The sequence below is a fragment of the Erithacus rubecula genome, assembly GCF_903797595.1.
Source record: "Erithacus rubecula genome assembly, chromosome: 4".
NCBI classification, from domain to species: Eukaryota; Metazoa; Chordata; class Aves; order Passeriformes; family Muscicapidae; genus Erithacus; species Erithacus rubecula.
Window position 1 is genome coordinate 15614937 of NC_136686.1, and position 26534 is coordinate 15641470.

At 43.3% G+C, this 26534-nt stretch overlaps 1 protein-coding gene across 1 annotated transcript in view; it reads left to right on the forward strand.

Annotated features, from left to right (window-relative positions):
• TMTC1 (transmembrane O-mannosyltransferase targeting cadherins 1) overlaps positions 1-26534 on the forward strand; it is a 132392-nt gene that overhangs the window by 92471 nt on the left and 13387 nt on the right. The window contains exons 11-13 of the mRNA XM_079303430.1: positions 1258-1371; positions 15792-15935; positions 22278-22386. Coding sequence (XP_079159556.1) covers positions 1258-1371; positions 15792-15935; positions 22278-22386 — 367 coding nt within the window. The remainder of the gene's footprint in view (positions 1-1257; positions 1372-15791; positions 15936-22277; positions 22387-26534) is intronic.

Here is a 26534-nt window from a genome sequence, read left to right on the forward strand (position 1 = left end):
GTTTTTGCAGCTCTGGGTGCATTCTTCCCATGCTAGAGGGTGTGCACCCCACAGAAGGGGCTGCCTGTGACCCTGTCTCATTATGATTAACTTCCATGCTAACCAAAGTTAAACAGCAGAGACAGACAAGGCAAAGCAGCAAGTGTTGGGAATTCTCTAATCCTTGCTTTTCCTACCTGAAGTAGCAGGGTTGGAGTTGCTGGGAGTAGAAAAGAGAGCAGCTGGCAGGAATCTGGTTGTGAGCAAGAAACAGCACTTTGTCTGCTTGAACATGAACAGATTCATCCATCCTTATTTCCCGTTACCTCAGAGAGCCCATATTTATGTGCTGGAAAGGATTTCCCCATTAAACGGAGTACTGACTTCTCTGGATTCTTGCAGGGGAAATGTTTCCATGGTGTATGTGCTCCTGTGATTCCTTTCTCTGTTTAACCTTGAATCAACATTTCCTCTGGCTGTACAAGGTGTACCTTGCTTTCTGTGCACCCAATTAAGCAAATAAGCATATGCTTGCTTTTGTTTTTGTGCCTTCATTATTAATTCCAAATGTAGAGTTCAGTCTACACATGGCAGGGGAGACAAAGGGCAGGAATGGGATGGCTGTGTAGCCAGATATCCTCAGTCATGTATTATAATGCCTGAGTGTTATTTTGCCACATAAGGGTGAGAGTCCCATTAGCCCTCACCTCCTGGCCATACTCTCCTCAGCCTTAAGCAGTGCTCATGTGCTGGTACTTGGAGTATGCCATGCATTCCATCTAGTGGCTGATGCACTAGAAAAGATACCCTCTTTCTCATATCTGCAGTGCCAGGTTTAAATCAAGATTTTCATAAGGTGCTTCATGACACTCAGGTTTAAGCAAAGACCCTATTTTTAGAAAGTACTATATGCTTTCCCTCTAAATATTAACCATTTAGGTTTTGGTCTTTCACTTGAGTAATTCAAATTTTAAAATACAGCAGCATCTGGCCAGGGGAGTGTTGCAGCGTTGCTGCTGGAAGTGCCTGCGGTGACAGGGACCAGGATGAGCTGAATTGCTGCCACACATTTATGTCTGCCCTGGGCACTTGGCACGTGGGACAAGCCCAGAGTTCCAACATGAGATGTGTTGGCACAAATGCTCAGGAGGTGATGAGGTGCTTGGATTATGAGCAAGCTTTTCAGGAGATGGGAGGGACTCTGAGAAGAAGGTGGATCCAGGGGAAGGTGGGGTAACCTGGCTGCTGACAGTGTCCTGCTTCTGTTCCTCTTCACAGCTCAGGAGTGAAGACCCTGCCCCACAACGCCAAGGTGCACTACAACTATGCCAATTTCCTGAAAGACCAGGGCCGTAACATGGAAGCAATCTACCACTACAAAACTGCTCTCAAGTAAGTCCCTCAGGAGCCTGGTGGGGCTCCTGCTGTTAACCCATCTCCTTCCTGACAGGCATGGGGCAAGTTGGCTGCTCCTCATCCCCAGCTCCTTGGGAGCAGCTTGGCTTTGAGAGCCTGGGAAAGTTCCCTGGAGGGGTGTTTGTGTGTCATGGAATGAGGTAGCCTGGCTTCCCTCCAGCTCCACGTGTGTGTGTGTGTGCACTTCAGTATATGAGATAGAAATGTTACCATAGCTACACCTTGAGCGATGAGGTGTCATTTACGCAGCTGAATGTATGCTGGTAAGCAGGAGGTAGTTGTCCTAAATGCATTTCCAGGTTCCTGGGCCATTTATCTTTGTAAATTGTTAATGGTGCATGCCTGGAAAATGTCAGCACGGTAGCCATCTGAAATGCAGTAACAATAATGGTACTTACTGCTTGTACTGAGGCTTCTGTCCACAGAGCTGTGCATGAGCGCTAAACTAATTGATCCTGAAAATGCTCCTGTGCAGTAACAGGGCAAATATCATTGCTGAGGTTCTGTACAGGAGGAAGCTGAAGCAGCAGGATGAATTGCCTTGCTTGTAGATGAATGGTAAGTCAGGGTCCAGGGCTGGGCTGCAATAGGGATGTGTCCTGTGGTATCTGTGAAGGACCCTTCCTTCCTACACAGATGGGGTCACTCCTGTGAGCAGCTCCACTTGCTGCTCCTGCCAGTGCTGTTCATGCAGCTCAGCTGCTCCCCAGGCAGTGCTCAGTGCACCAAGCAGGTCACTCCAGTTCCCCAAACCTCTTCCCTCTGGTCCTTGGGACTTGGGAGAAAGGACAAGCCTCTCTGGGGAATGAATGCAAGGAGAAGGGCTGGGGGGGATGGTGTGGTGGCAAGGGAAAGCAAGCACAGAGTGCACTGATAGTGTTCGCAGGACCAGAGGCATGTTTGGGAAGGACGGACAAGGTGAAGAGTGGCTCTGATGGACAGCAGGGGCAGAGCTCAGCTCCATAGGGCATGTCAGGAGGTGGAAGAACTGTTCTTTCCTGACATGTGATGTGACAGAAAACTCCAGAAATTACATATATGTTTTGTCTTTTGACCAGCTGACAGGGTTATGATAAAATCTCTCCAAGGGCCCCTAACCCACCCAGGCTGACCTGTGAGGACAAAAGTTCATTGTCACATTGTTCAGTTAATTGAGAATGGACTGAACCTGGGTGAAGGTGATTTTTAGCTTTTTTTGAGCAACATCCTGTTCTGTATTACCATGCTGGCATTTAGGAAGTCATTTAGAAAAACCTTCTATTTTTAAAAAATTCCAGCAATGGAAAATCCAGCACAACCATCAGTAAACTGTACTGTAGGTTAATTACATTGACTGTTGAAAATGTCCTCCCTTATTTTTAGGCTGATTTGTTTAACACCAGCTTCCAGTCATTGAATTTGTTTTCACCTTTCAATGCCACACTCAAGATCCCATTACCAAAAGTCTGTTTTCCATAGAGTGATCGACTCCTGCTGCATGATAGGTGCTGGGTTTTTCTACATCACAAGGTTTTGCAGTCCTCCAGTTGTTTCTGTATCTAGTCTTTAAACTTTTTCAAATTTACCAGGAAAAGCCCATTGCAAGTTATAAAGAAGAGGGACTGACAGAAATTATCCAAGCCCTGTGGTGGAGTGCACAGAGTAATGTAACTGCTCCTACCAGCATTGCCTCTGCTTGTGGAAATGGGATTTGCAGACAAAAGATCCTCTCTAACTCAGCAACACCCATTTATTGCAATTATAATGCTGTTTTCTGCTCTGCAGTATTTCAATTATGAAAGAGTCTGTTTTGAGAACTGATTGCAAACATTTTCCCAACTGTATTACATAGCACAGTTTATTCTGATGGTGTTGTTTATGGAGCATCTGAAGCCTTGTTGGGGCTTGGAGCCCCCCAGAACCACCTGTGCTCTTCTCTAGGTGCTTGGTGTCTCACAGCACTGGTACTAGCACTTGCTTTAGTAATTTCAGCATTAGCTGGCAGTTTGGAAAAGTGAAACTCCCCTTGCACATTCTCTTTTTGGCCCAAAGTATAGTCCAGAAGTTGGAAATCTCCATCACTGGGAAGCTGCACCACTCGTTCTCATCATATTGCATCACTTACATTTTCCTTATATTTACTCCTTCTTCCTGCCTGTCATAGGGAAATTATTTGGGGTCTGTGTAGTAAGCAGTAGAACAGTGTAAGTAAGAAGTGCACTGTGTTCTTCTGTTGAGAATTACATTCTGCCACGTCAGTGCTTTCCCTTTCTGCAGTGCCTGGGGCTGTGTGTGGGCCCTGCAGCCTCTGCTGGGTGCCCACATTTGATGGCTGTGATGAAGCAGTGGAGGAGCTGCTGTTGGGACAGGCAGCCTCTGTGGATGCAGAGGCAGACCATACACAGGTAGCACAGAAAGCAGCTGCTATGTCAGAGCTGTTTGCCCATCCTCACAGACAGCAGCTCCTCACAGGCTGCTCTGATTGTAGACCAATCTCCACAGTCAGAGAGAAGGAAGTAGCAGCTGTAATATCCTGAGCAGAATTTGATGGTTCAGGGTATTTTTGGCCACTGGCTTGACCTGGAAAGATGAAAGATGAATTTCCATATCAGGGAGTGTGCAGACCAGCAGCTGAGGTATTCACACAACAAGCTTTCATGGTTTCCCACAGGTACCCCTCACTGAGTGCCTACTCTCCCAGTGAGTGTGGGTGGATCCATCCTCCCCAGCTTACAGAAAACTCCAGCAACTCAGGAGGCTTCACAATCCAATTGCAGCACAGCCAAGAGTAGAGAAGATAAAAATATTATTTCTGCCTAGTGCTCAGTGAGCAGATCAATAGGGAATTAATAAGGAAATGGAGTCGATAAGGATACAGCTTGCTGCCTGGGAGCTCCTGGGAGATAGGAAGGAGAGAGCTGCAGTGCCTCAGTGGGTGATGGCTCATCCACTATTCCAGCTTTGTGCCAAATGACAGTGCAGGTCTGCTTGATCTCTGGTGAATGAGTTTATTTGTTTAGTAAATAAAAGTGATCTTGTCAATGTGCACACTGCTGCTTGAACTGCAAGCAATTGCCATTCCACCAACCCCCCAAGGTAAGGATGTGCTTCCATGCACTCCTGCTCTGCCACAAGTGCTGGTTGCCATGTGTCTGTTCAGCAAAGCAGCACATTGCTTCTCTGGAGCTGTAACTGTGGGAAAAGATGCTGAGGTGCACACAAGTCACCTAGTGAAACACTAGCAGTTGATCCTGGGGAAGTTGAGCCCCAATGCTTTAACTGCTCCCTTTCCTGCTTTCAGAGACAGGTGGGATTCTCTGCTGGCAAATGTTGGTGTACCTCTGTTAGCTTCAGGGCAGAAAAGTGGTGGAGGAGAATAATGTGTTTTCTCTGACAGTGGAACTGCAGAGCAGGTTTCCAAGGCAAACTTGGCAATCAGTCCCCAACAGTCACCTCAGCCTGGAGACCAGTGACACAACACCCTGACCTAGCTGGACTTGGGTAATTAGTGCAATCTAATTATATTCTCCAGGAGTGGGAGGGATCTGAAATGAAATGCAAAAATGGAGAACAGTGTTTGAATTGGAGATGGGGAGAATGAAAAGAACAAAAGGTCTGTGTATATAGGAAAAGCTCTTCCTATATGTAGTTCCTAAAAGGGGGATGGAAATGGAGATGCCAGATGAGTTACCCATAAAACAGCCCCAACAAACAGCTGGTGTTCAGCAATTGTAGAGTTATAAACCTTTCAGCTTACCTACAGTAAAACAAGAAAAACACATTGCTGGATTAGACTGCTTCACTGGTTTGCCTGACATATGGTAGTGATGCCAGGAGATCCTTGAGGTTTATTCCCTTCAGAAAGTAATGGCTGGAAAAAGGCCACCTGACACGTGAGCTGACCACAGCTATTCTGAAAGCTGGCCTTAACATTCTTGCTGCTGCTTCTACTGCAGATGTGTGGCTGTTAGGAATTCTGGAGAAGCTCTGCACGTGGAGATCAAAAAGTGCTGATCTTATCTGAAATATATCTCGCCACTTGTCTCCCATTTGTGAGTGAGAATATGAAGTTGTGCAACCTCACTCAAATATGAAGAACAACTCTGATGTGCTAATGAAGATGTTTTTGCTTCTGTTGACAGTTACCAAGCTTTTGTCCTGCTTCCCCCAGCCTTGTGTGCTTGATGTTACTGTTGAGACTGTTATATTGTCTTTCAAACATGGGCTGACATGCAGGGAGAGACAAACAGCAGAGCCTTAAAACCCAATCTGTGAACATTCATTGTCAATTAAATCTATCTCCTTTTAACAATGGAGGGGATAAAAATAATTCACCTTACCTCCTACAACTGCACTCATTCAACATTTTAATTCTTACCATCCTTCCCTGTGTTCGTTGCCAGGGCAGTGCTTCCCATGGAGAGCAGATCAATGTGGGCATCAGCAGGTGGGGCTGAAGGAGGTTGCTCAGTTCCTTGCTGGAGTTGGGTGGATAAACATGCTAATAATAGTTCTGTGCTATCCAAGCTACATTTCTGTGTCTGGAAAAAGGTCATAATCTAAAAATTCATGTTCACCTTCTGGATGTTAAAATATACCTGACAGTACAGAGTCCTGCCGGAGGTGTCCACCTCGTCTAATGTGGTATTGTGGATTTATTGACATAAATGCACTGGTGTGTGTACCTGAGATTGCACACACCTTTGCAGTGTTACCTCCATGTGTATCAACATGTACATGTGTATCAACATGTTCCTGGCCACAAGCTCCCCTGCCAAATGCTGGTGACCAAACAGAGCAGGAAGGGACCAGCCTGCCATGCTGAAATCTTCATTCCCCCTTGTGGCACCTTCTGGAGGAGGGAGCCTCTGGACAGCAAGTAGGAACTGTCTGGTTGGTTTTCCTTGCAGTTCAGGGAGCTGTTCTGCTGTTCAGCCTTGAGAGAGAGGACAGAGTGGGCCATGAGGCAGAGAATCCAGTATGGAAGCACTTGATGCTGCAGCTTGGGTGGTCGGGCTCTTGCAGAACTTGGAAGTAATACTGCTTACAGCATGGAAATGGAGAATGCTGGTTTGTGGCATCAGTAAGGGTCATGAAATCATGGTCATGTATCCTTAGTACTCAAACACAGGCTAGATGGAGAAGGGAAAACAGTGTAAGCAGCTTATCTGTATCTCTCCTTTGAGGGAACAAAATTGGTTCATAGCATCACTGGAATGGCTAGAAAAGAAAAAAAGCGAGGTTCTTTCACCTCACTACACTTCAGAAATAAAGTCCTGATGCTGTAAGGGGGACTCAGGTTTCTTCCAAAGTTTCCCACATACCTTCCTGCTGGGTTTTTATATATCTTAAATCAACAGTATCTGGGGTTGTTTAAATTCAGTTAAATTGCACTCTCCATGCAGTAAAAAAATTGTGTTCTTAAAGCCCTTTATGTGTGTGTGTCAATGTATTTGCCTTGAAAATGCCTCTCAGCGTGGACTGCAGGTGGCCTTGGATACCATCTGTGATTTATTTCTGGGAAGAATTAAAATACCAGCACCATTTGTTAGCCTGTTTTTACAGGGAGTAAAAAATGTGCAGTGCTGCTTTGCTGTGACTGCCATGGCTGCTTTTGCTCCCAAAACCATGAGTGCCCTTCTGACATTCTGATATTACTTAGGTCAGGCCCTTGGAGCAAGCCTAAAACATCTTCATAGACATTTCATGTAATACTCTGTGTTGGTGGATATTATGGGCTGGAGGTGGATCATATCCAAGCAGTTGGGAATATCTTTGTGTGGTGTTCTGATTCAAGGTTTGACAGTAGGCTTAAGGAGTATTTCTGTGTGGTGGCTGTCCTGAAGCTGGATGGAATTGTTGAGTATTTTAATGGCAATTGACAGCTGAAAGGGCTGCCTTATAATTTGAATGAGAGACTTAATGGCCTTTACAACACGTTGCGTGGGACGGTGGCCAAATTACTTCAGCCATTGTAATTTATTTTTGAACCTGTTTTCCATAAAGTGCTAATCTCTGCCTGTTTTGAGGGCTGCTGTAGCTCTGCTCAGTTTTTCTGCTTTTTAGTGACAAAATAGCAATCAATCACTGCACAGGCTTTCATTTACTTGAAAACAGAACTGGTATAAGTGCAGCCATGGGCCCTGATGCAGAGTCAGGATGTGTGCATGTAGAGCCATAGAGGCTGGGTGTGCCTGCTGGGAGGGGCAGATGGATGTGTCAGCCCTGGGCACTGATGGTTCCAAGTGGGGTCCCTTCCTACACTGTGGTGTCCTGTTGTGGGTGCAGTCCTCTGTGCTGTCCCTCAGGGACTTGCTGGCTTTTCAAATACATTATCTTAGAGAAAAGACCCCATCATCTCTGAGGATGACAACTCCATAGCCTTCCTCAGACACTGCATCAAAGCTCTGCATTCTTACCTATTGGGGACTGATGAAAAAATTGGGTAATGAAAACTGCTTTCTTATAGAGACAAGCATCTGTTTTGATTTCTCTGTGGGGTATGCAGAAATAAACTTATGGCTGTATTTTACACATGTTGAAGTCTATTTTTCACTTTTGGCTAATGATAACTTCAAATCCAAGGGTTAGTTACTCATTCCACAGCCACTGCTTTTTTTCTTAGCCTGCTGTCCTTGTTTTTATGGTAATTGTACAGTGTGGGGCTGTACACCTTCCCCTGGCACCTGGGAGGCTGGGGAGATGACAGGTGTGATTTCACCCCCATCTGCTTTGGTGAGAGTATGTTGTTATTTTATCCCCTCATGTCACGTTTGATTGAGGGCACACCTGATGGTCTCTTGTTTGCTGTGGGGTCCCTCAACATTCTCTGGGCTCTGTGGAGGTGCCTGCATTGTTCACACTGTATATAAGTCAGGTATGTTGTGAATTACTGGTCTTTTTTTGGGCTTTGGGAGTGTTGAGGTTTCTGGGATTTTCAGGACCTACGTGGATCCTGCATAAATTCTTAATGTGAGAGAATAAGCAGGCAGCCCTGTTTGATAACTTCATGTTGCCTCAACACTTCAGGGAACATGTGAGTTTAGCAGGAAAGATTTTGTTTATTTATACTTAGCTGTGATATTGCTTGACTGTTTTTTCTCCTCAACTCTAACTCTCAGGCTTCTATTCTTGCCCAAGTTTGAAAATATAATGAAAATTTATAAATTGTAATATTGTTTAGTGTTCTACTGGTTGGTTATTTGAATGGCATGCTTTTGGTTATTGCTGTAGGTTGGGGGTATTTTTGCCTTAATGGATGTCAAGAATTCCTGAGGCTTTTGTCAGTTACAGTTTAAATCTATTCAGCTTCTCTATTATTTTTCCCCCCATTTCTGTCCTGGAGAGGTTTCCCTCAATATCAGGGTGCTCTGCAGTTCAGGCTGGGAGGCTCACCCTGCTGAGAGAGAGTTGGCTAGTGGCAGGGCACGTGTGGGCTGCTCTTGCTGTGCTCATGGCAGGGGAGAAGCCATAAAGCCAGGACCTTCCTTCCTTCCTTCCCCTGATCCCTGGCTGTGATTCAGCACTTGCTGTTCATACCAAGTCGGCCTCTGGAGATCCCAGGTTAGATCAAGACCTGCTGTGGGCACTGCTGATCAGGCATGACCCTGCAGTGATTCTTGAGCAGGACCTCCCTCAGGAGCTGAGCTGGCCCATTCACAGCCATGGGGACCCACAGTGCTGCTCAGGGATGCTGCTGGAGCCCCTGCACCAGCCTGGGTGGGATCTCTCCCTGTCTTGTTCCTGGCATGGTGTCAGCACCCCCTGGCAGCTGCCTGTGTGGAAGTGGGAGTGATGGAATATCCAGCTCTAGCTGTGCTGTGTACAGCCAGGAGTCTTGTTGCTTTGTCACGCTTTCACTGAAGAAGATTATGCCTGAGGCTTTCAAAGGAACCTAAAAGCATTAGATCTCTCACTTGCCTGACTTTCAACAGGATTTCCAGGTGCTTTTTTAAATACAAAAAATACCAGCCTGCCACAAACTTTCTGCCAAGCTGAAGGATATTACCTTTGAGGAAATACTGATGCAACTACTAGAACTCTTCAAGAGAAGACCAGCTGCTGCTTGATGTTGCACCATCACCTCTGCTTCCTTGAAAGAAGTTCAAATGTTGCAGATTGAAAACCTTTTTGAGGAAGACACAGGATCTGCCATCCACATCTCCAGGTCATGTAGATCAGCTCTTGAAACAAGGTGCCACACCATCATGAGGTCATGACCTGAGTTGTTGCCAGTGTAGAATTGTTCCCAGAAGAATGACTGGTCTCAGAATTACATCAAATCATGTTTTAATTCAACCTGACATAGAGCTTTATTGAGAACTTACATAAATACATGAAAATGAGTGTGATGTAATATTAAAATTGGAAAATTGGCTTGAAATAGTATGCTGGAGTAAACATAAAATTGGGCAGTATTAAAACTTGGCACAGATAGCAATGTTATTCATCTAACGTTCTTACTTTCGTTGGCAAAACAATGCCAATAATTACAGTATATATTGGAATGGGCAAAACGTGCCTTAAAAGCAAGTTACCATGCTGCCAGCAAGTAATTGGGCCTGGGTAATTAAGGCCTCAGTCCATGTGCTGAACGTGGCTGCAGGGAGCCCCATAGATGCTGAGCTTTGTGGTAGGGTTGGAAGGCACCAGGAGAGCTGAGAGTGGCTGTCAGGAAGTGTCCTTTTGGATGGAGGTGGACAGGTGAGAGTCTGGCCCAGGGCTCCTCAGGCTCTCCTCTCCTCTTGTCACAGAGAGGTAGCACAGTTCTGTCAGGGCAGCACAGGGGGGTGACTTTTCACAGCTGCCTCAGTGGTGGCATGGCCCTGTGAGTTGCTGAGTTTAAATGCATTATTCCATCAAAAGATGTGGTAACAAAAACCAGGCACACCAGATCTCTCCAACTCAATAATTTATTATTAAATTGTTTTTCACTTATTATTTTCATTAATAGAATAAATTAATATGCTTGGACCCCCCTTTGAATATTCTGCACGATGATGCAGGCAGGTTTTTTCTTTCTGCTGACATGGCTTGGCTGTTGGGTTAATGATGACCAGGGCTGCTTATAAGTCTTACAATGGTTATAAGAACTCATATTGTAAGTCACTGGGAATGTGCTTTCAACAGGCTTATTGTCAACCCTTGGAGAGTGGTGAAGGGCTGGGGCATCAGGAAGAGTCACCCTCATGTGACAGACATCTCAGGACTGTTCCAGCTCTAAGTTCCTCTGGGCTGCTTTCAATAACCTCTTTTTTCGTGCAGTGGTTGTGGGGTTTGCCTAGACCCCTGAAAGATGACATTATAGCATTTTCCATGCTGTCCATGGTAGTTTTCCAGGCTAATTGCATGTTAGTCTGGCTCCATCCCTTGCTGCTTGCTATCCACACAGCAATGGCTGTACAAAAACCACATAATGCTCTTCAGAACAAGTGGGTAGTTGTCACACTAATGCCTTCCTCCCCCTGAATACCCCTGGCACCAGAGCAGGGGCTGTTTAAAGGCAGGACTGTGAGCAAAGCTTGCCAGTTGATTGAGTGGTCTCTCGATCTGAGTTAAAAGAATTCAGATTCTTGGTGGATCATACGTTGCAGTCATGACAACAAATTTCCTCCCTTTCTCTTCATTATGTAATTGTCTTATAATTCAGATATGGAGCCAAAAAAAGGCCTTAAATTTTTTTTTAAACCCTTATGTTTCAGCTAATAGCATCATTAAATGAAAAAACAGAATAAATGATCATCATTGTTTTGGTGACTGTATTTGTTTTATACCTGGTATCATCTTGGGAAACTGGAAATCTCTTGACTGTGCAAGTTAGTAGGGCTTTTGCTCAGTGGTATTGGAGGGAATTTTGCTAACCTAAAGAAGTGGGGATAATTGCTAACAGGAGTTCTTGTGCAGTTTATACCTGTTATAGTTAAAGGGAAGGCTGCTGAAATTTATTCTGACAATTGCAGATACAGCATTGGAGAAACCATTTGAATTATTCATTCTACAACAAGGAAACATCCCACTTGTCTTCTCTTTAGAAATGAAATCTCCATCTGCTTTAAAATATGCTTTTATGGGTTGCTTTCCCATAATTTGGCTATTTCAAGGCTTCTATTATAATTATCCTTGAATGTAGATTTTTAAAGAAAATTATTCTGATTTCTAAAGGAAAGGATAAACTGATTTCTTACATGAACTGCTACTTGTAGAATAAGTTTAATGAAATTCAGCTTTCTTTCATAAATAATGCAGCACTTGCATTTGATTAGGTGAAGCCTAGAGGAATTTCTACCTAATCAGATGCATAGCAAGAAAGATATTGCCTGCAGACTGTTACCATTATCAGTGGTGGTGGCAAGGAAAATACAGCTCTATATATGTCCAGATAGAAAGCTTTGTTTCTTAAGAGAAGTTTCCAAACAAGCTAGATATGTTCTAACAATTGATCTCTTGCATCTCAGTTCTTCAGAGCGATGGTTTATAAAATAAAGTCTGCATATTATTACTATTACTGTGGATGAAGAGACTCCAGGATAATTGGAGACCTCCTTGTCTTGGTAATATGTTCTTAACCCTTCTAAGAAATAAATACATTTTTCATATGACTGAAGAATGGGGAAGAGACATTTGCATTAGAGAACTTAGAATCAAAATAAGTTAAAGCTGAATATCAGGATTCATTGAGACCAATTCCAGAATTCTTGATAAACAGCACAAATCTCCTGATAACTTCGAAGTAAGAGAAGCACATGTCTCTCTCCATTACAACACATCAACAACAGCAAAAGCAAACAAGTTTGGTGTATCTGCTAGTGTTGCACAACCATTTTGAAAGTTTTTGAGTTGCTTTATTTGGTAACATGTGGTCAAGTTTTATGCTCCTGTGTAAATTCTGTGCAAATTCTGCCACAATATTGTTCTTCTGTGTTTTTATTCCCAGGGAACTGTTATTAACAGCAGTGAGTGTGCCTGAACAAAGGGTAGTTAAAATAGGGCTGCTAGTTCTTTATTTGACATCCATATTAATAAATAAAAAAACATCTGCTCCACATTCTCTAGCCCTGAGGTCAACTGGCATAAGTTGACCTGGAAGTATTCAGTAAATGTTTGTATCCTCTGAGAGACAGTGTCTCTCAAAGTTGGCTTTGGGAACCAAACCCTGATCTGGGCTCAGGCCTGGACCACTCTTGGGAACTATTTGAGGGTGGTGTGAAAGCTGCATAAACTGAAAGAGGGCAGGCTTAGATGGAATATTAGGAAGAAATTCTTTACTGTGAGAATGTTGAGGCACTGAAACACACTGTTCATGGAAGCTGTGGATGCCCCATTCCTGGAAGTGTCCAGGGCCAGATTGGATGGGGCTTTGTATAACCTGGTCTAGTAGCAGGTGTCCCATAGTGGATGGGCTTTGGAAAAGATGGTCTTTAAGGTCCTTTACATCCCAAAACATCCTATGACTTAATGATTCTGTAACAGCATGGATGGTCATGGGCTCAGATTCTGGCTCTGGTTACTTTGCCAGAGCTGCTGCTCTCTTAGGCTTGGTTGTTCTGCTGAACTCAGTTGAATGGCAGCTTGCTCCACCACCATAATAAAGTAATAGTCCAAATAAAATATTTGTAGAGAAATAAAAGAGCTGAACCCTAGCAGCAAAGCCCAATGCCACCACCTTATCTCGCTGTGGTCAGAATTTCTCATAACTTTTGTTCAGACATGTTAAGTTGCAAATGTCGTAAGTTCTTCAGGCCAGATGCTAAGCAGATTTAAGCTGACAATTTGTGCTTGCTGAGGTTCTGGGTTTTCACTTATATTTCTTGGAAAGGGCAATGAGATATAATGAATAAATGTAAAACACAAGAAATAGAGCCCAGGATACATTGGAGATGTGTTTGAATCCTGTGATTTGCTGTTGAGAGGTTTTAGCTCTGAGCTCAGAAGTGTATTTATGGAGCTGCTGGTCAGAACTGTGCAATTTAAAGGTGAAATCCATTCCCTTTTTTAATCTTGAGTTTTCATTCCACTCCAAATTGGTGCAAGCAAATCTCCTGGGCCTAAAATGCCATAGGAGCACTAAAGGCCAAGAACTGAATTAATTTCTGAAAGTTTGAGAGAAAAAACATCAGGTTTAGGGCTGTAAAATGTTAATCTGTTTCTGACTTTCCCAAGAATTGTCTGAAATCCTTTTGCCCACTCATAACTCAAGTGACTTCAAGTCAAATATTCGAGCTGCTTTATGTGCAAGTACTGACAGAAGTAGTGCACACTTTTATCATAGCCATCTGGTAAAAAAGGCTCCAAAATAAAACCCCCAGACCTTTTTCTTGTTCCAAAACAGTGTCAAAATCCCTTGGAGGAAATGGGAAACAAGACTGAGCCTGTGGACATTTGCCCTAGGATGCTCTTTGCTCAGGATTCTGGTCAAGGTATCACACAGAGCTGTATCCTAAGTGTGAAGAGCAAGCAAGCTTGGTCCTTTCTAGTCCTCTCCTGCTGTTGTTCTGGAAATCATTTCTCCCAGCCTGCTTCACCTGGGGAGACTTACACCCTCATCACCATCTTTTCTTTTGCTGGTGCTTCTCCAAGCCCAGGAAGCCTCTCACCCCCCAAAATGCATTAGGCTCACTGAGGAGCTTCAGCAATGGGAGGTGATGCTGTTTTTCTGTTAACTGCTGTTCTCACCACAAGGTTGTTTCTCTTTGCTGCTCTGTGGAAGTTCAATTAGGGGTCTCTTCACAATCACTTGAGCAGGGAATGCAGGTGGCAGGGTGAGTGTGGACACTGGGCAGTGCACCTCAGGGCTTGCAGCAGAAGGGAAATAGGATGCTCACCTGTGTGGGAGGGATGCTGGCACTCTGTAGTCATTATTTGCTATGAGTGATGGTCACTACGTTTATCTTTTGTTATTATAACAGTCCAGTTTTAAAAAAAATGCATGGCTGTATCCCTGAATGATTTCTCCTTAAATATGTGGCTTTGCAGTCCTTGTTTGCTAGGTGAAAAAAGGACTTCAGGCTTTTCTCTTACTTAATGGTAGGAAACATCCTGGTTTTGTTAGTGGTGCATGCCCATTTTTCACAGAGTTCCCTTGAATGTTTCCAGCTTCACCCCCAAATAAGACCTTGCCAAAATAATTTATGAGCTGTGGAGTGAACATGTGACTGATACAAATGTTGCAGCAGTGTATAAAATTCTATATTATTCATGGTACTTAAGCACAGAACACCCTAGAGCTGAACCCACATAGTGAAAAACTCCAGGCAAAAGAAGAGCCCACTGTGGAAAGTCTTGGATAAAAAACACTTGCAAACTTTGGTCAGGCTATACTACAGAGTTTTCATCCCTTCTGCCTTTAAGTACCCCTTCTCATGCTGTACCCTCTGCTGTTCATAGCCATCTGCTTTAAACATCATTATCCACTTTCCCATGATCAGGGACCTGAGGAAAGAACTGTCAGATGGCTTGTCCTCAGAGCCTCAGACCTTCTCACATAGCTGATCTCCAGGGGGCATCTGTCAAAAATTTATTTCCTTACCATAATGACCCTCAGTTTTCACCTACCTGTCACACAAAGGGTCCTGGATACTTACATCAAACCCTGGGTCTCTTCCACCTCTGGAGTTTTCTGGTGAAAGACCTACAGACTAAAATAGTAATGTAGGAGCACAACTTTGAGAATTTAAAGTGCTGAATGGACCACTGGACCTGCTGAATGGACCTCCTGCTTAATTCGTGGAGGATTTTAACAGATGCATTGGGCCCAAATAATGTAATCTTGTAACTGAAACAGGCAGATGTGAAGATCAACAGGTCAGGTAAAAGGGGAACTGTACTGAACCAAATGCTACAAGAAGCTTAGAGAATTCACACTGTTAAGCAGTCTGGTTCCAGATTCTTTTGTCATTTTGCTTAGTCCTGAAAGCATTGTTCAACAGCTGTCTTGAGGTTTCCTTTTGCATTTTATGATCAGTTTTATTGTGAAAAAAACCAAAAAACCCAACAAATAGTATTAAATGCTCTTGTGCTGGATTTTGTGTATATCAAAACATATTTCCATTGGAAACATTTTTTGACAAGGCAGTTCTTACTTGTTGCAAAAGCATTTTGAATGAAAACATTCAGGCTGCTTTAGTCACTGTGCCTTTTGCTTGAGGGGTAAGATAGGTTTTCAAAGCTGTTCAGCATTCCATTTTGCCCTGGAGATATGCAGGAACCATAAGAGAAGATCTGATTTACAATCTCTTTATGAGTTGAGAGGGGTCCTCAGGATCCCCTCTGAGCTGCAGCAAATGAAGGGAAATCAGGGGTTTTTTGGCTGACATTTGTCCCTTTATTGAGTGCCAAACAGCATTGGTGGCAGAGTCAGTGACATCAGCTTTATTTGTCAATTAATGAGTATCTATAACTTGATGTTTAATTTTCCCTAGGCTGTACCCTCGTCACGCAAGTGCTCTCAACAACTTGGGGACATTGACCAAAGATGTGGTGGAGGCTAAGGACTACTACAGACGGGCCCTTCAGCTCAACCCTCAGCACAATCGAGCTCTCTTCAACCTTGGCAACCTGCTCAAGTAAGTTGGCACCAAGAAAATTCACATTGCCTTTACAGACATCACCAAAGTAGTTTTTTTCTGCCAGCTGGTGAAGAAATGATGTCATTTCTTAGTGCCATCCAAAAGTGCCAGCACAAAGGTGAGGCTTACTTTGGATATCCCTGTGCTGCCACATCACTCCAGGTGCTGTTGACAGGTGTACCTGTTGTAGGGAATTAATTTGTTTTGAAACAGGCATCAGAAATGAGTTGCCTAAACCCACTAGTCACTTGAGATCCCTGTCCTGATGAGATGTGTGAACATTTCCAGGAGAGGAAGCTGTATTGCTCAAGGGTACGCATCAGATGCCAAGCTAATAAATAACGCAGATCAAAAAAATCCCTCTTCAAGTTCCCACCTCTCCTCATTAACTGTATGGGAAGTTGTTGGATAGTTTGGGCATAAGCACCTTATACTGAGATGCTCAGAGCAGCAGAGGGTTCATTCCCTTGCAGAGCAGGTAATTCTGGATTTGAGAGGAAGGCTGGTTTGCATCCCTGGATGGTTGAAAACAAGTTGATGAGCTCATTATTTCACTCGTTGTTATTTAGAGTGTCAGCCTCTAGCAAGGAGAATAGCAGACAATCATAATCATGCAAATTAATTTGACTAACCACATCCAAAGACTAAACTTAGTTTTGTACAAGAAGCCAGTAATGATAAGATCTGCAGAGAGTTCAATTTAAAAAAGTAAAGTATCTCTGTTTAGCACCAGCAAAAAGGTTTTTGTTTTTGTGAGGATATTGTGGGGTATTTGCTGACAGAACTGCATAAACTACAGCAATAAAAGTACATTTCTGCTTATATGAACTGCCCTTATTTTGCTGACAATAGGTCTTGGTGAATCTTTTACAACAGACTGGGCTTTAAGCCTGCTTAAACCATGACAGACTTAGTGTGGGACTGGTTTTAAAGTGGCACCGTGTCATTAAAACTTGGTCTTTCTGGTCCTGAAATGTAACTTAGAGTGTGGATTTGTATAAAGGATGTTAAGTGGGCTGCTGAAGTTCTACCTGGTCTGTTCAGAAGCAAAGTAATTATCAGAATAATACTACAAGTAAACCTGGTGGTTTGAGGTTAGAATGTGGGAAATGAGTAATCTTAAATAGAAGGCAGGTAAGTGCTTTACTGGAAATACAAGGAAGGAAAATGGTATAGTCCTATTACAAGAGAAAATAAAGGTCTTTGTATTATTCATTAAATTTGGTTGATTGAAATTAATTTTAGGTGGCAATGGTGTTTAAAAATACATATTGTCTTTTAAAACCATCATGTGTGCCTTAGTTATTATTCTCCTTTACGTTTTGGGTTTTTCAAAAAATATGAAATATTAATGCAGAAGGATCTAAGCCAGAAGAAGCAACGGGACATTCCATGTCAATTACTCTTAAATCTGGCCTGTCAAAAGCTCTTATGACCCAGCAGATGGATAAAAAATGGGATTTGTTGCACTGGAAAAGCACAAAGGAGGCACATGGGGAAAATTTCTTAGAATTGCTGTTGGTTTTCTGTGGAATATGTCATGTTTTTCACATTATGATACTCAAGATGTTGTGTGTCCTGTTGGATTGTATGTGCTCTGCATCCTTCTGTGGTGCCACATTTTGCAGTATGTTAAATGTGTGTGATGCTTGTCACACTTGTCAGAAGAAAACACACATGATCCTCCTGCCCTTTACCCACATCCATTTGCTCCCATTTTCTAAACTTCCTTTAGTCTTCCAAAACAATGTAGTGCACCTGGACAAAGCAGTTGTATTAATTGTATTGGAAGCTGAGTGCCCTCATCTCCCTGTTCAGCTTTTAAAAACCTGCCAAAAAATAGGTGGAGTTCACAGTGCAGGAATTAGCACATATGTAAAGCAGATGCTGTGTGGGCAGATCCCATATGAATGTATCCCCCAAAATGGGATCCCAAACCCTTTGGCCAGCACCTTTCCTAGATGATCCAGCAGCTTAGCAAAGAACATCAGCTGTGTAGGAGCATGAGGTAAGTTGTGAGATGACACAGACAGGTACAAGGCAAAGATTTCACTTTTCCCCTTCCTACAATGATGTTTTTATTTATATTTTCTACCTGTGTCTACAATTATCCTTTCATATATATATATATATATATATATATATAAATGTGTCTATACATGGCAGCCAGTATTCTGCAGACACTAAATGCTAGTATAATTTGGGTAATAAATGAAATAGAATGGAAATCTGCAGAATATTACAGACAGGTATTACTTTCTGGCTATGTTATGAGACATTATGAAGAAAGTTTTGATTTTTAAACATGTGTCAGAGAGAAGATTAATGGTCAAGCAATTAAAGCATTTTCTGTCCTCTTTAGAAAGGCTTCAGAGCTTGGGGCAGATCAGGAAGAGGCAGATCTGCAACACTGAAGGCTTGTCCAGTAACAGCACTGCTTGTATTGGGACGTGGAATGAAATTGTCCCACATGGGGAATTCCCAGTTGAATTCTGCTGAGCTCTGTACCCATCCCTGCTCATGGTGTGCAAAGCTGATGGCAGATGCTAGATTTCATCTCCTCTGGAGTACTGAGAGAAGGGAAGTCCAGGATTTTGGAAGGATAGTTTGTCATTCCTATGTGGGAATCTGCCTTTCATTAGCCCATGCGGATAAGCTATTTGAGCATCCATTGCTTGTGATTTAAACTTGAGTAAAAACTGTTTCGAGTACACAAGGTAGAATTTTTAAGTTGTTTTCTGTGGAAGTTGTAGATGAAAAATGATGTTTCTATTTTCTATTTATACATAGACAGCTATGTGCCAGAAGATGAATGTTCTCAGGAAATATTGCAGGGTAATGGCTGAGTAAGCCTCTGGTTTTGTTTACATATCCTAAAATAAAGTTGTATGTCATAATTTTTGTGCATAATATAAATATTGGAGAGCAGATAATTAAACAAAGCCGACAGATTTCTTACTTAAAATATACCTAAAAGATGGCTTACCTAAATGTAAGAAATCTCTCTGCTTTCAGGGTGTGTGATCAGTGCCACAGAGCAGCCTGATGCTGATTTCTTGTGTTTTGAGTATTTGACTCCTCTGTATAAATTCAGGTTCATTGAGATACAGATAAATATTGTGCAGAATACCTCTGGAATTTATAGGCTGTGGGTATTTCTGAAATGAGACAAGAAATAATATATTATGAACATTTGAAATAAATATCAATCTCAGATTTATGTTGCAGGAGGATTGGATAAGAACTTCTTATTTGTGGTACTGCATCCATCCACACCCAAAGTACTGCAATATTAGTACACTGTTCCTTGTGAAGAAAACCTCAGAACTCTCACATGCTTTGAGAGTGTTATGGCTTTGTTTTCAAGGGGCAAATGAAATGCCTGGGAACAATCTCCACTGAATCTTGAGTTTACTCAAAGGACTGATTTTCTTCTGTATGTAGAGTAACATACAATGTGTCTTGAGCATTTTTTTTGTGATTTAGTCCCAGTTGAGCAAACCCATCTATCCAGAAGAGAAAGGACTGACTGCCCTCTCTGATACAGGCTTCTGGATGTGAGTGCTGACACAGGCTTGTGGAACTATCTGGAAATGCTGAAAAACATCAGATAGAAATTACATGTATTGAGATTTTAGACCTTTTAGCTAGTGAAATGTTCCTTCCCTTCATTCAGGAGCAAACTGAGTGGTGATGTTCTGTGGTACTGCATCTGGCTTTCTGAATGGTCTCTGCAGGATGCTCTGTGTCTCATGAGTTGGTGCAGTTATCCCTCAGTATCACATACACATTGGAGACTGTGGTTAAAAACCCCCCAAACTCTGGCAGTCTAATTCTTGCAGTAGATTGAAAAAATAACTTAGGTCATTATTATAACTTAGGTTTTCTCTAGAGATCCTTTGGAGATGAAGCTAGCTGCTCAGAGCAAGTCTGATTGGGTCAGATTGTTCAGGGCTTTGTCCAGCTGAATCTTGGATCCCTCCAAGGACAGAGGTGCCACAATCTCTCTGTGCAACCTATTCCCAGTGTTTGACCACCCTTGAGGTGAAAAATATCTTTCTTTCTATATAATCAGGATGTCCCATGTTCCTACTCTGGCATCTTTTACCTCTTGTCCTGTCATTGTGCACTTTTAGAAGAGTTGGGATCTGGCTTTTCTATATCTTTGTAAAAATTTGTTCAGAACAGTTATGGAGCTTTGTTCAGTTCTATATTTCTGGCTGTAATACAGTTTAAATAACTTCACAAAATAAAATATGAAAGTTGCCAAATCCTTCAGAGCCCTAATTCCAAGGTTGCTCTCTGTTGCACGTGAAATTTGCTCCAGTATTAACAGTTCTGTGCATTGCCAGACTCTGGTAGGGTGGTTGAACCTGGCACCTCCCCAACTGCAGGGCACTTGCTAAAATATGGAAGAGATGTTCTCAGTGGAAAGAGCTGTTCTGGTTTTCAGCTTGAGCATGCTGATTGGAGAGGCAAGGCTCTGAGCTCAGGTGGGAGAGGAAGTCAAGAGAGGGCATTGTACAACAGTGTAATTTGGGGTAGGAATTGGAGTAAGTGGTCACAGATTGCTCTTGTCAGTTGAATTTTTTCTTCTCTCTATCACAGTGAAGATGTACATTACCTAACTATTCCTGCTCCAGATCCCCAGTTTACGGTAAATTAGTGTATTGGACTGTTCTTTCAATGCTTTGTGCTCTCCCAAATTGCAGGAGATTTATGTAGGAGACAGCCTTGATCCTGCAAAGTATTGGCCTTGAGCCAGGAAAGCACTTCAACCAGTAATTAATTTTCAACTTGCATACATAAAAGTTAAGTACATGTTTAAGTGCTTGGCCAGAGCACTTGGTATCTTGCAGGCCTAAGCCCTCTGAAAAACTACTGGATCTGCTTTTTTTAATATAATGCAGTCTGTCACATAAAAAGATGCCATAATTTTTCCCTCTTTACCCCCACTTTCAGGAGACAAACATTGTTCTTGGATCAAATGGAGGATAAAAGAGGCCATTTTGGAATAAAAGAGTATTTAAGAGGGCTGCCCCATGTTTAGAGTGAATGCTTGTGGTTAATGGGAACTTTTACTGCTGTTGAGTGGATCACTTAATCCTTTTATTTCTGTAGCGGGCATTTCCTACATTTTCTGCCAGACATCAATACCTTTATTAAGCAGTCATCTGGTTTTGATTTATAAAAATGTGTCGTGAAACTCCAGCCAAAGGATCCCAAAGTTTTATAAATTGACAAGCTAGCTAGACTTTAATTAGTGCAGGAGAAAAGTGGTTCTTTATTTGTTTTTTCTTCATTCGTGTAATTTATGTGGAACACCACTGGAAGAAGAAAAAGACTAGCACAACTGGTTTTACTTAATTTAATGCACAGGCAAAATATTCTTCCAGTTACACAACTAGAAAGGGAAAAAATCTGCAAAGCCACATATATTATCAGCTGAAATTTGCACCTTATAAACAAGATCTGGTTACTTGACATGGCCGCTCAGATGAAAATCTAAGCCAAAGCAGCAAGGTGTTCACGTATTTTCTGTTTCCCCAGAGCCCTTTGTTTCTTTTCTAAGCCCTGCTATTCGTATTCTTTGTACACCCAGCACAAGGAAAATGGTGTTTCAAGCCCAGCTAAACATCCTTAGATGTTTGTTCAGGAAACCTTCTCATTTTCAAAGGATAGAAATACAGAGCGGTACTGGAGAAATTGTAGCTCAAATAAAATAACCATCCCAAGATTTTTGTTAGGGAAACCGTCCCACTTTCCATGGCAATAAATGCAGAGCAATGCTGGGAAAAAATAGTTCATCAACACAGCCACCTCTCAGCTATCTCTGTTTATAATCCTTAGGGTCTGAAGGACAGAACTCCTCTAGCCTAATGATCGACTTGCTAAGGAATTACTTAGAGATCCCAGGCAGATTCAACTTGGAGATATTTCAATTTCAAAATAATGGAGTTGCAAGTGGATCTGTAAGAGCACTTGTCTAGGAACATGCAGAGACTCTTCAAGGTTTAGTAAGGAAATTAAGTGTGGCAGCATCTCCAGCGTGCTGAAGTGAGAGGGAATGTCCTGTTCCCAGATCACAGAGCCTCCATCCTCTCCCTTCAGATACTTAACTGATTCATTAAAGCCTCCATCCTCCAGCTGCTGAGACAGCGATGGGTGAGGAAATGCTGGGTACTCACATTGTGGAGAGGGGGCATGAATGAATCATTTAGTCTGTTGAAAAGGGCAAGCCGGGCACTTCCACATCTCTTTAAAGCAGTTAATCAGTGGGATAACCTAAACGTGTACTTACAGGAATATTCCTTTCTGGTTTTTTCCTCCTTCCTGCAGGTCCCAGGGGAAGAAGGCAGAAGCTGTAATCTTGCTGCGGGACTCCATTAAGTACGGCCCGGAGTTTGCAGATGCTTACTCGAGCCTGGCGTCGCTGTTGGCTGAACAGGTACCAGGGGAGCTCTGCCTCGGGGTGCATGCACTGCTGCCCCTCTGCAGCACAGGTACCAGGGGAGCTCTGCCCCGGTGTGCATGCACTGCTGCCCCTCTGCAGCACAGGTACCAGGGGAGCTCTGCCCCGGTGTGCATGCACTGCTGCCCCTCTGCAGCACAGGTGCCAGGGGAGCTCTGCCTCGGGGTGCATGCACTGCTGCCCCTCTGCAGCACAGGTGCCAGGGGAGCTCTGCCTCGGGGTGCATGCACTGCTGCCCCTCTGCAGCATAGGTACCAGGGGAGCTCTGCCTCGGTGTGCATGCACTGCTGCCCCTCTGCAGCACAAGGAGCTCTGCCTTGGTGTGCATGCACTGCTGCCCCTCTGCAGCATAGGTACCAGGGGAGCTCTGCCTCGGTGTGCATGCACTGCTGCCCCTCTGCAGCACAGGTGCCAGGGGAGCTCTGCCTCGGGGTGCATGCACTGCTGCCCCTCTGCAGCATAGGTACCAGGGGAGCTCTGCCTCGGTGTGCATGCACTGCTGCCCCTCTGCAGCACAGGTACCAGGGGAGCTCTGCCTCGGTGTGCATGCACTGCTGCCCCTCTGCAGCACAGGTAACAGGGGAGCTCTGCCTTGGGGTGCATGCACTGCTGCCCCTCTGCAGCATCCCCTGCAGCTCCCAGCCGTGCCTCACTCACACACAGTGGCAGGCCTGGGTCCATGCTGTCTGCACAGGGCTCAGGCTGCTCTGCAGATGGCTTTTGCAGGATGGGAGGCAACTCATCCCCAGTGAGTAATTACACCCACGTGGTGTGGCTCGGAATTAAATCAGTGCTGAAGTTGTGAGTAAATCCCTCTCTGTGGCTCCCTGCATCTGTGGCGAAGTCTTAATCCATTGCACCTTGAATGTTGTGACAGCAGGAGAGGCGAGCTCTTCCCCTCACACACACACGCCTACACAGATAACCTTGAGACTGCATGATAAATCATTCCAAAGCTCGGCATTGTGAGAAACCAGGTGGCCTATGCAGCCCAGATTCAGCCCCTTGCACACACACACACACACACACACACACACACACACATGGATATGGCCCTTGATTACCCTGGAAGATGACCACGAGCAGGGAAGTGGGAAGGATCCCTGGTTTTATGTTGCTCTTAATGAGCGGCTGTTCAATATTTTATTTAACCTCATTGTTCATGTGCCTCCAGGCCTTATTTGCTGTGCATGGCCCAGGCTGTGCTCTGGAGGCAGAATTACTCATTTCCTCTCAGGCCTGTTCCCCACGCTCATTACTCAGGCTCTCCCTGCTCTCTAGTTAGATAATTTATTTCTACGACATCCCTGTGAGGTGAAATATTGTCCTCACAGAGGAAAAGAGAACCTGAGGCACAAAACCCTTGAGTTCAGAAGAAGCCATGAGGCTCGAGTGCCCACGCTGGGACCACCAAGCTCTCCTTTCCTGCACACCTGCAGCAGCAGGTGTGGGATGCTGTGCTTTGTGCTGTGGTCTCACTCTGGGGCTGTGGGGGTGGATGACAAGGTCCCTGTAACTGCACAGCTCTGGCACACCTCTGCACACCTTTTTAAAACTGCTACTTTTTCTCCTTCAGTTTTCAGATCTAATTGTTCCATAGCATGGGGTGCTGAAGCTTTCTTAAAAGATTGCTGAATATAAATATAGAGAAAGCAAAATGGTATCTTTTGCTCTTCTCCATTATTCTGGTTAGTGAAATCTCTCTGTAAGGGAAGGGGATGAATTTCATCAAAACTATAGGCAGAGGCCTTGTTTAATCTTCTTCAAGGATGTAGGCACTCTGCAAAAATTCACCCATACTGTATGTGAATTACTGAAAGATTTTCTATTTTATTTTCCCTTTTAAGAGAATTTCAAATATTATCGATATTATCTGCAGGGATCTTGGAATGTATGTGTATGAATTTAAAGACAAGCCTTGTTGAATGGAACTCAGCCTTGAATAAGCCCATCAATGAAGACTCTCTTGTAAATATAGGAAACAAGTCCTCTGCAGTAATACCTTGCTTTTATATTAATTGAAATTATTAATTAGAATGATCGATTGCAAGGTCAGCAGAGCAATAAAGCCATTATAGAGTCCCAAGACCTTCTCCCCAAAGCAAATGCCATTAGTAAGGGCAGCAATAACTAATTTCTTTTGCATATGGATTGTTCATTGTCTTGTGACTTGAGTAAATGGTAGGTGAAAAAGATAGTTAGTATAATTTTCTCAGAAAACAGTGATTTTTCTGCAGATTTTTAACACCTTCCCATGTTCAGCCACAGCAGGTGCCTACTTGATTGTTCACACCTGCCTCACACATTCATCCTAGTGCCACAGCAGGGCTGCCCTACAATACCTGCTGCTGCCCGTGGCAGCAGAATCACACCCTCCAGGTGTACAGGCAGAAGTTTTGGCATCTTCAGCCCAAAGGATGGTGACAGGAGCTCATTTTTTCAGTTTTGGGTTTTCCTCTTTGAGCAGTAGTGTCCAAAATGGCTAAAAGTTACAGGCAGTATTATTTGGTCTCCTGATGGCCCAGAGCTGTAGGGTATCAAGTGAGGCCAGGCAGGTACAGGATGGCATCACAGTGGAGCTCTGGGGAAGGCACCACTGGCTCCCTCTTGCTGGGATGTTAGAAAGGGGCTGAAGTGCCACATGAAAATAACATGCATGAGGTGGCCGTGCCCATGAGAACTTCTGCTTCTCCAGCTTTGCTCCAAGGCTAAAAGGGAAACTTGTGGACACAGTGAAATAGTGCCAGGATTGCTTTGGTCAGTCCTGCACAGTATGTTCCCCCCATATTAAAGGGGATGAATCTGGAATAGGCCTAAGAGCATCGTTTCAGATAACCTGTAACTTGATGTAATTGCCCTTTTCTCTCCTTGACAGCTGGTTCTGAAGCCAGATCTGACATGGAAAGAAACACTGCTGCATTGTATAGAGCAGTTGGGCTTGTTTGTGCCTTTATAAATGCTTTCCCTCTGACTGCTCTTCTGCTCGGAATGTAACTCAGCTGCGATGTATTGCAGTTTCCCTTATTTCTGTGATCACTGGAGTGGCGCTGGTAACAGAAATCAACATTTTCTGCCTGTTTTCACATTATAACATTGCTTCCCCACAGTTTCCTGTCTTCCCAGCTTCAGTTTCATCCATCATTTCGTGCTACTTGTGGCTCTTTTCAGGCTCTAGCTTCATTGATTTTGTGTGTGTGTTTCTTAAAAAACTTTTTAACCACTTAGCTGCATAGGAGAGCCTACTCAGGCATAACCAAACGAAAAACTGAACCTTATGAAAAACAGACCTAACACCCTGGAGTTCAACTGAAGATTCTCATATGCATAATTTTTTTAATATCATAAAAATCTCATGCATTTTTTATGCCAGCCTTCTGAGTTTTGTGAGGTTAATGAATGTTTCATGAAGGTCTGGGAGTGGCATTATTAAGTGTTAATGAGAATCAAGCCTTGATGAACTTAGAGCTCTATTTCTGCTAAGAAGAGGAATGGCTGTGAGGAGGGAAAGCTCTGGCAGGAATAGCAGGTTCCACCCTTGCCACTTTCTGACTGTGCTTAATGCAAACACTTTGTTAAACTGGGCAGTGAGCCTGAGGCATGCAGAGTCAGGATGTTAGGTGCCAAAAAAGCAATGCAACCATGATATAAGTGTTAAAGTGATCAATATTGGTGAATATTTTGACATGAAACACTATAATCCAGTTTAACACAGCCCTTCCTTGCTTTAAAAATTTGGTTTATGATCAGTAAATAAAATAAGCTGACATATGTGCATACAAAGCTGCATTCATTGGCTGAAAATTAAAGCAGAGGAAAGAAAGTAATACATAAATCTTGGAAAATATGCACCAAAAATTGCTCTTCAGTTTAGTCAGTTCTGATGATCACTATGCTTTTCCTGACTCTGCAGTATAAAGTCAAATTCACATCAATTTTTCCAAAATTTCCAAAGTTAAGCACTTTTTAAAAACATGTTTCTGTGCTTTATGGCATACTTACACTTTTTGCTGGCTGACCTTTATCATGTAAATGTGAAGGGAATTAACTGTGGCAAATTGTGTGATTCTGTGATCAAGTCATACTCTTCCAGTGCAATTTATTCCAGCTCTCCAGTTCTGAAATAA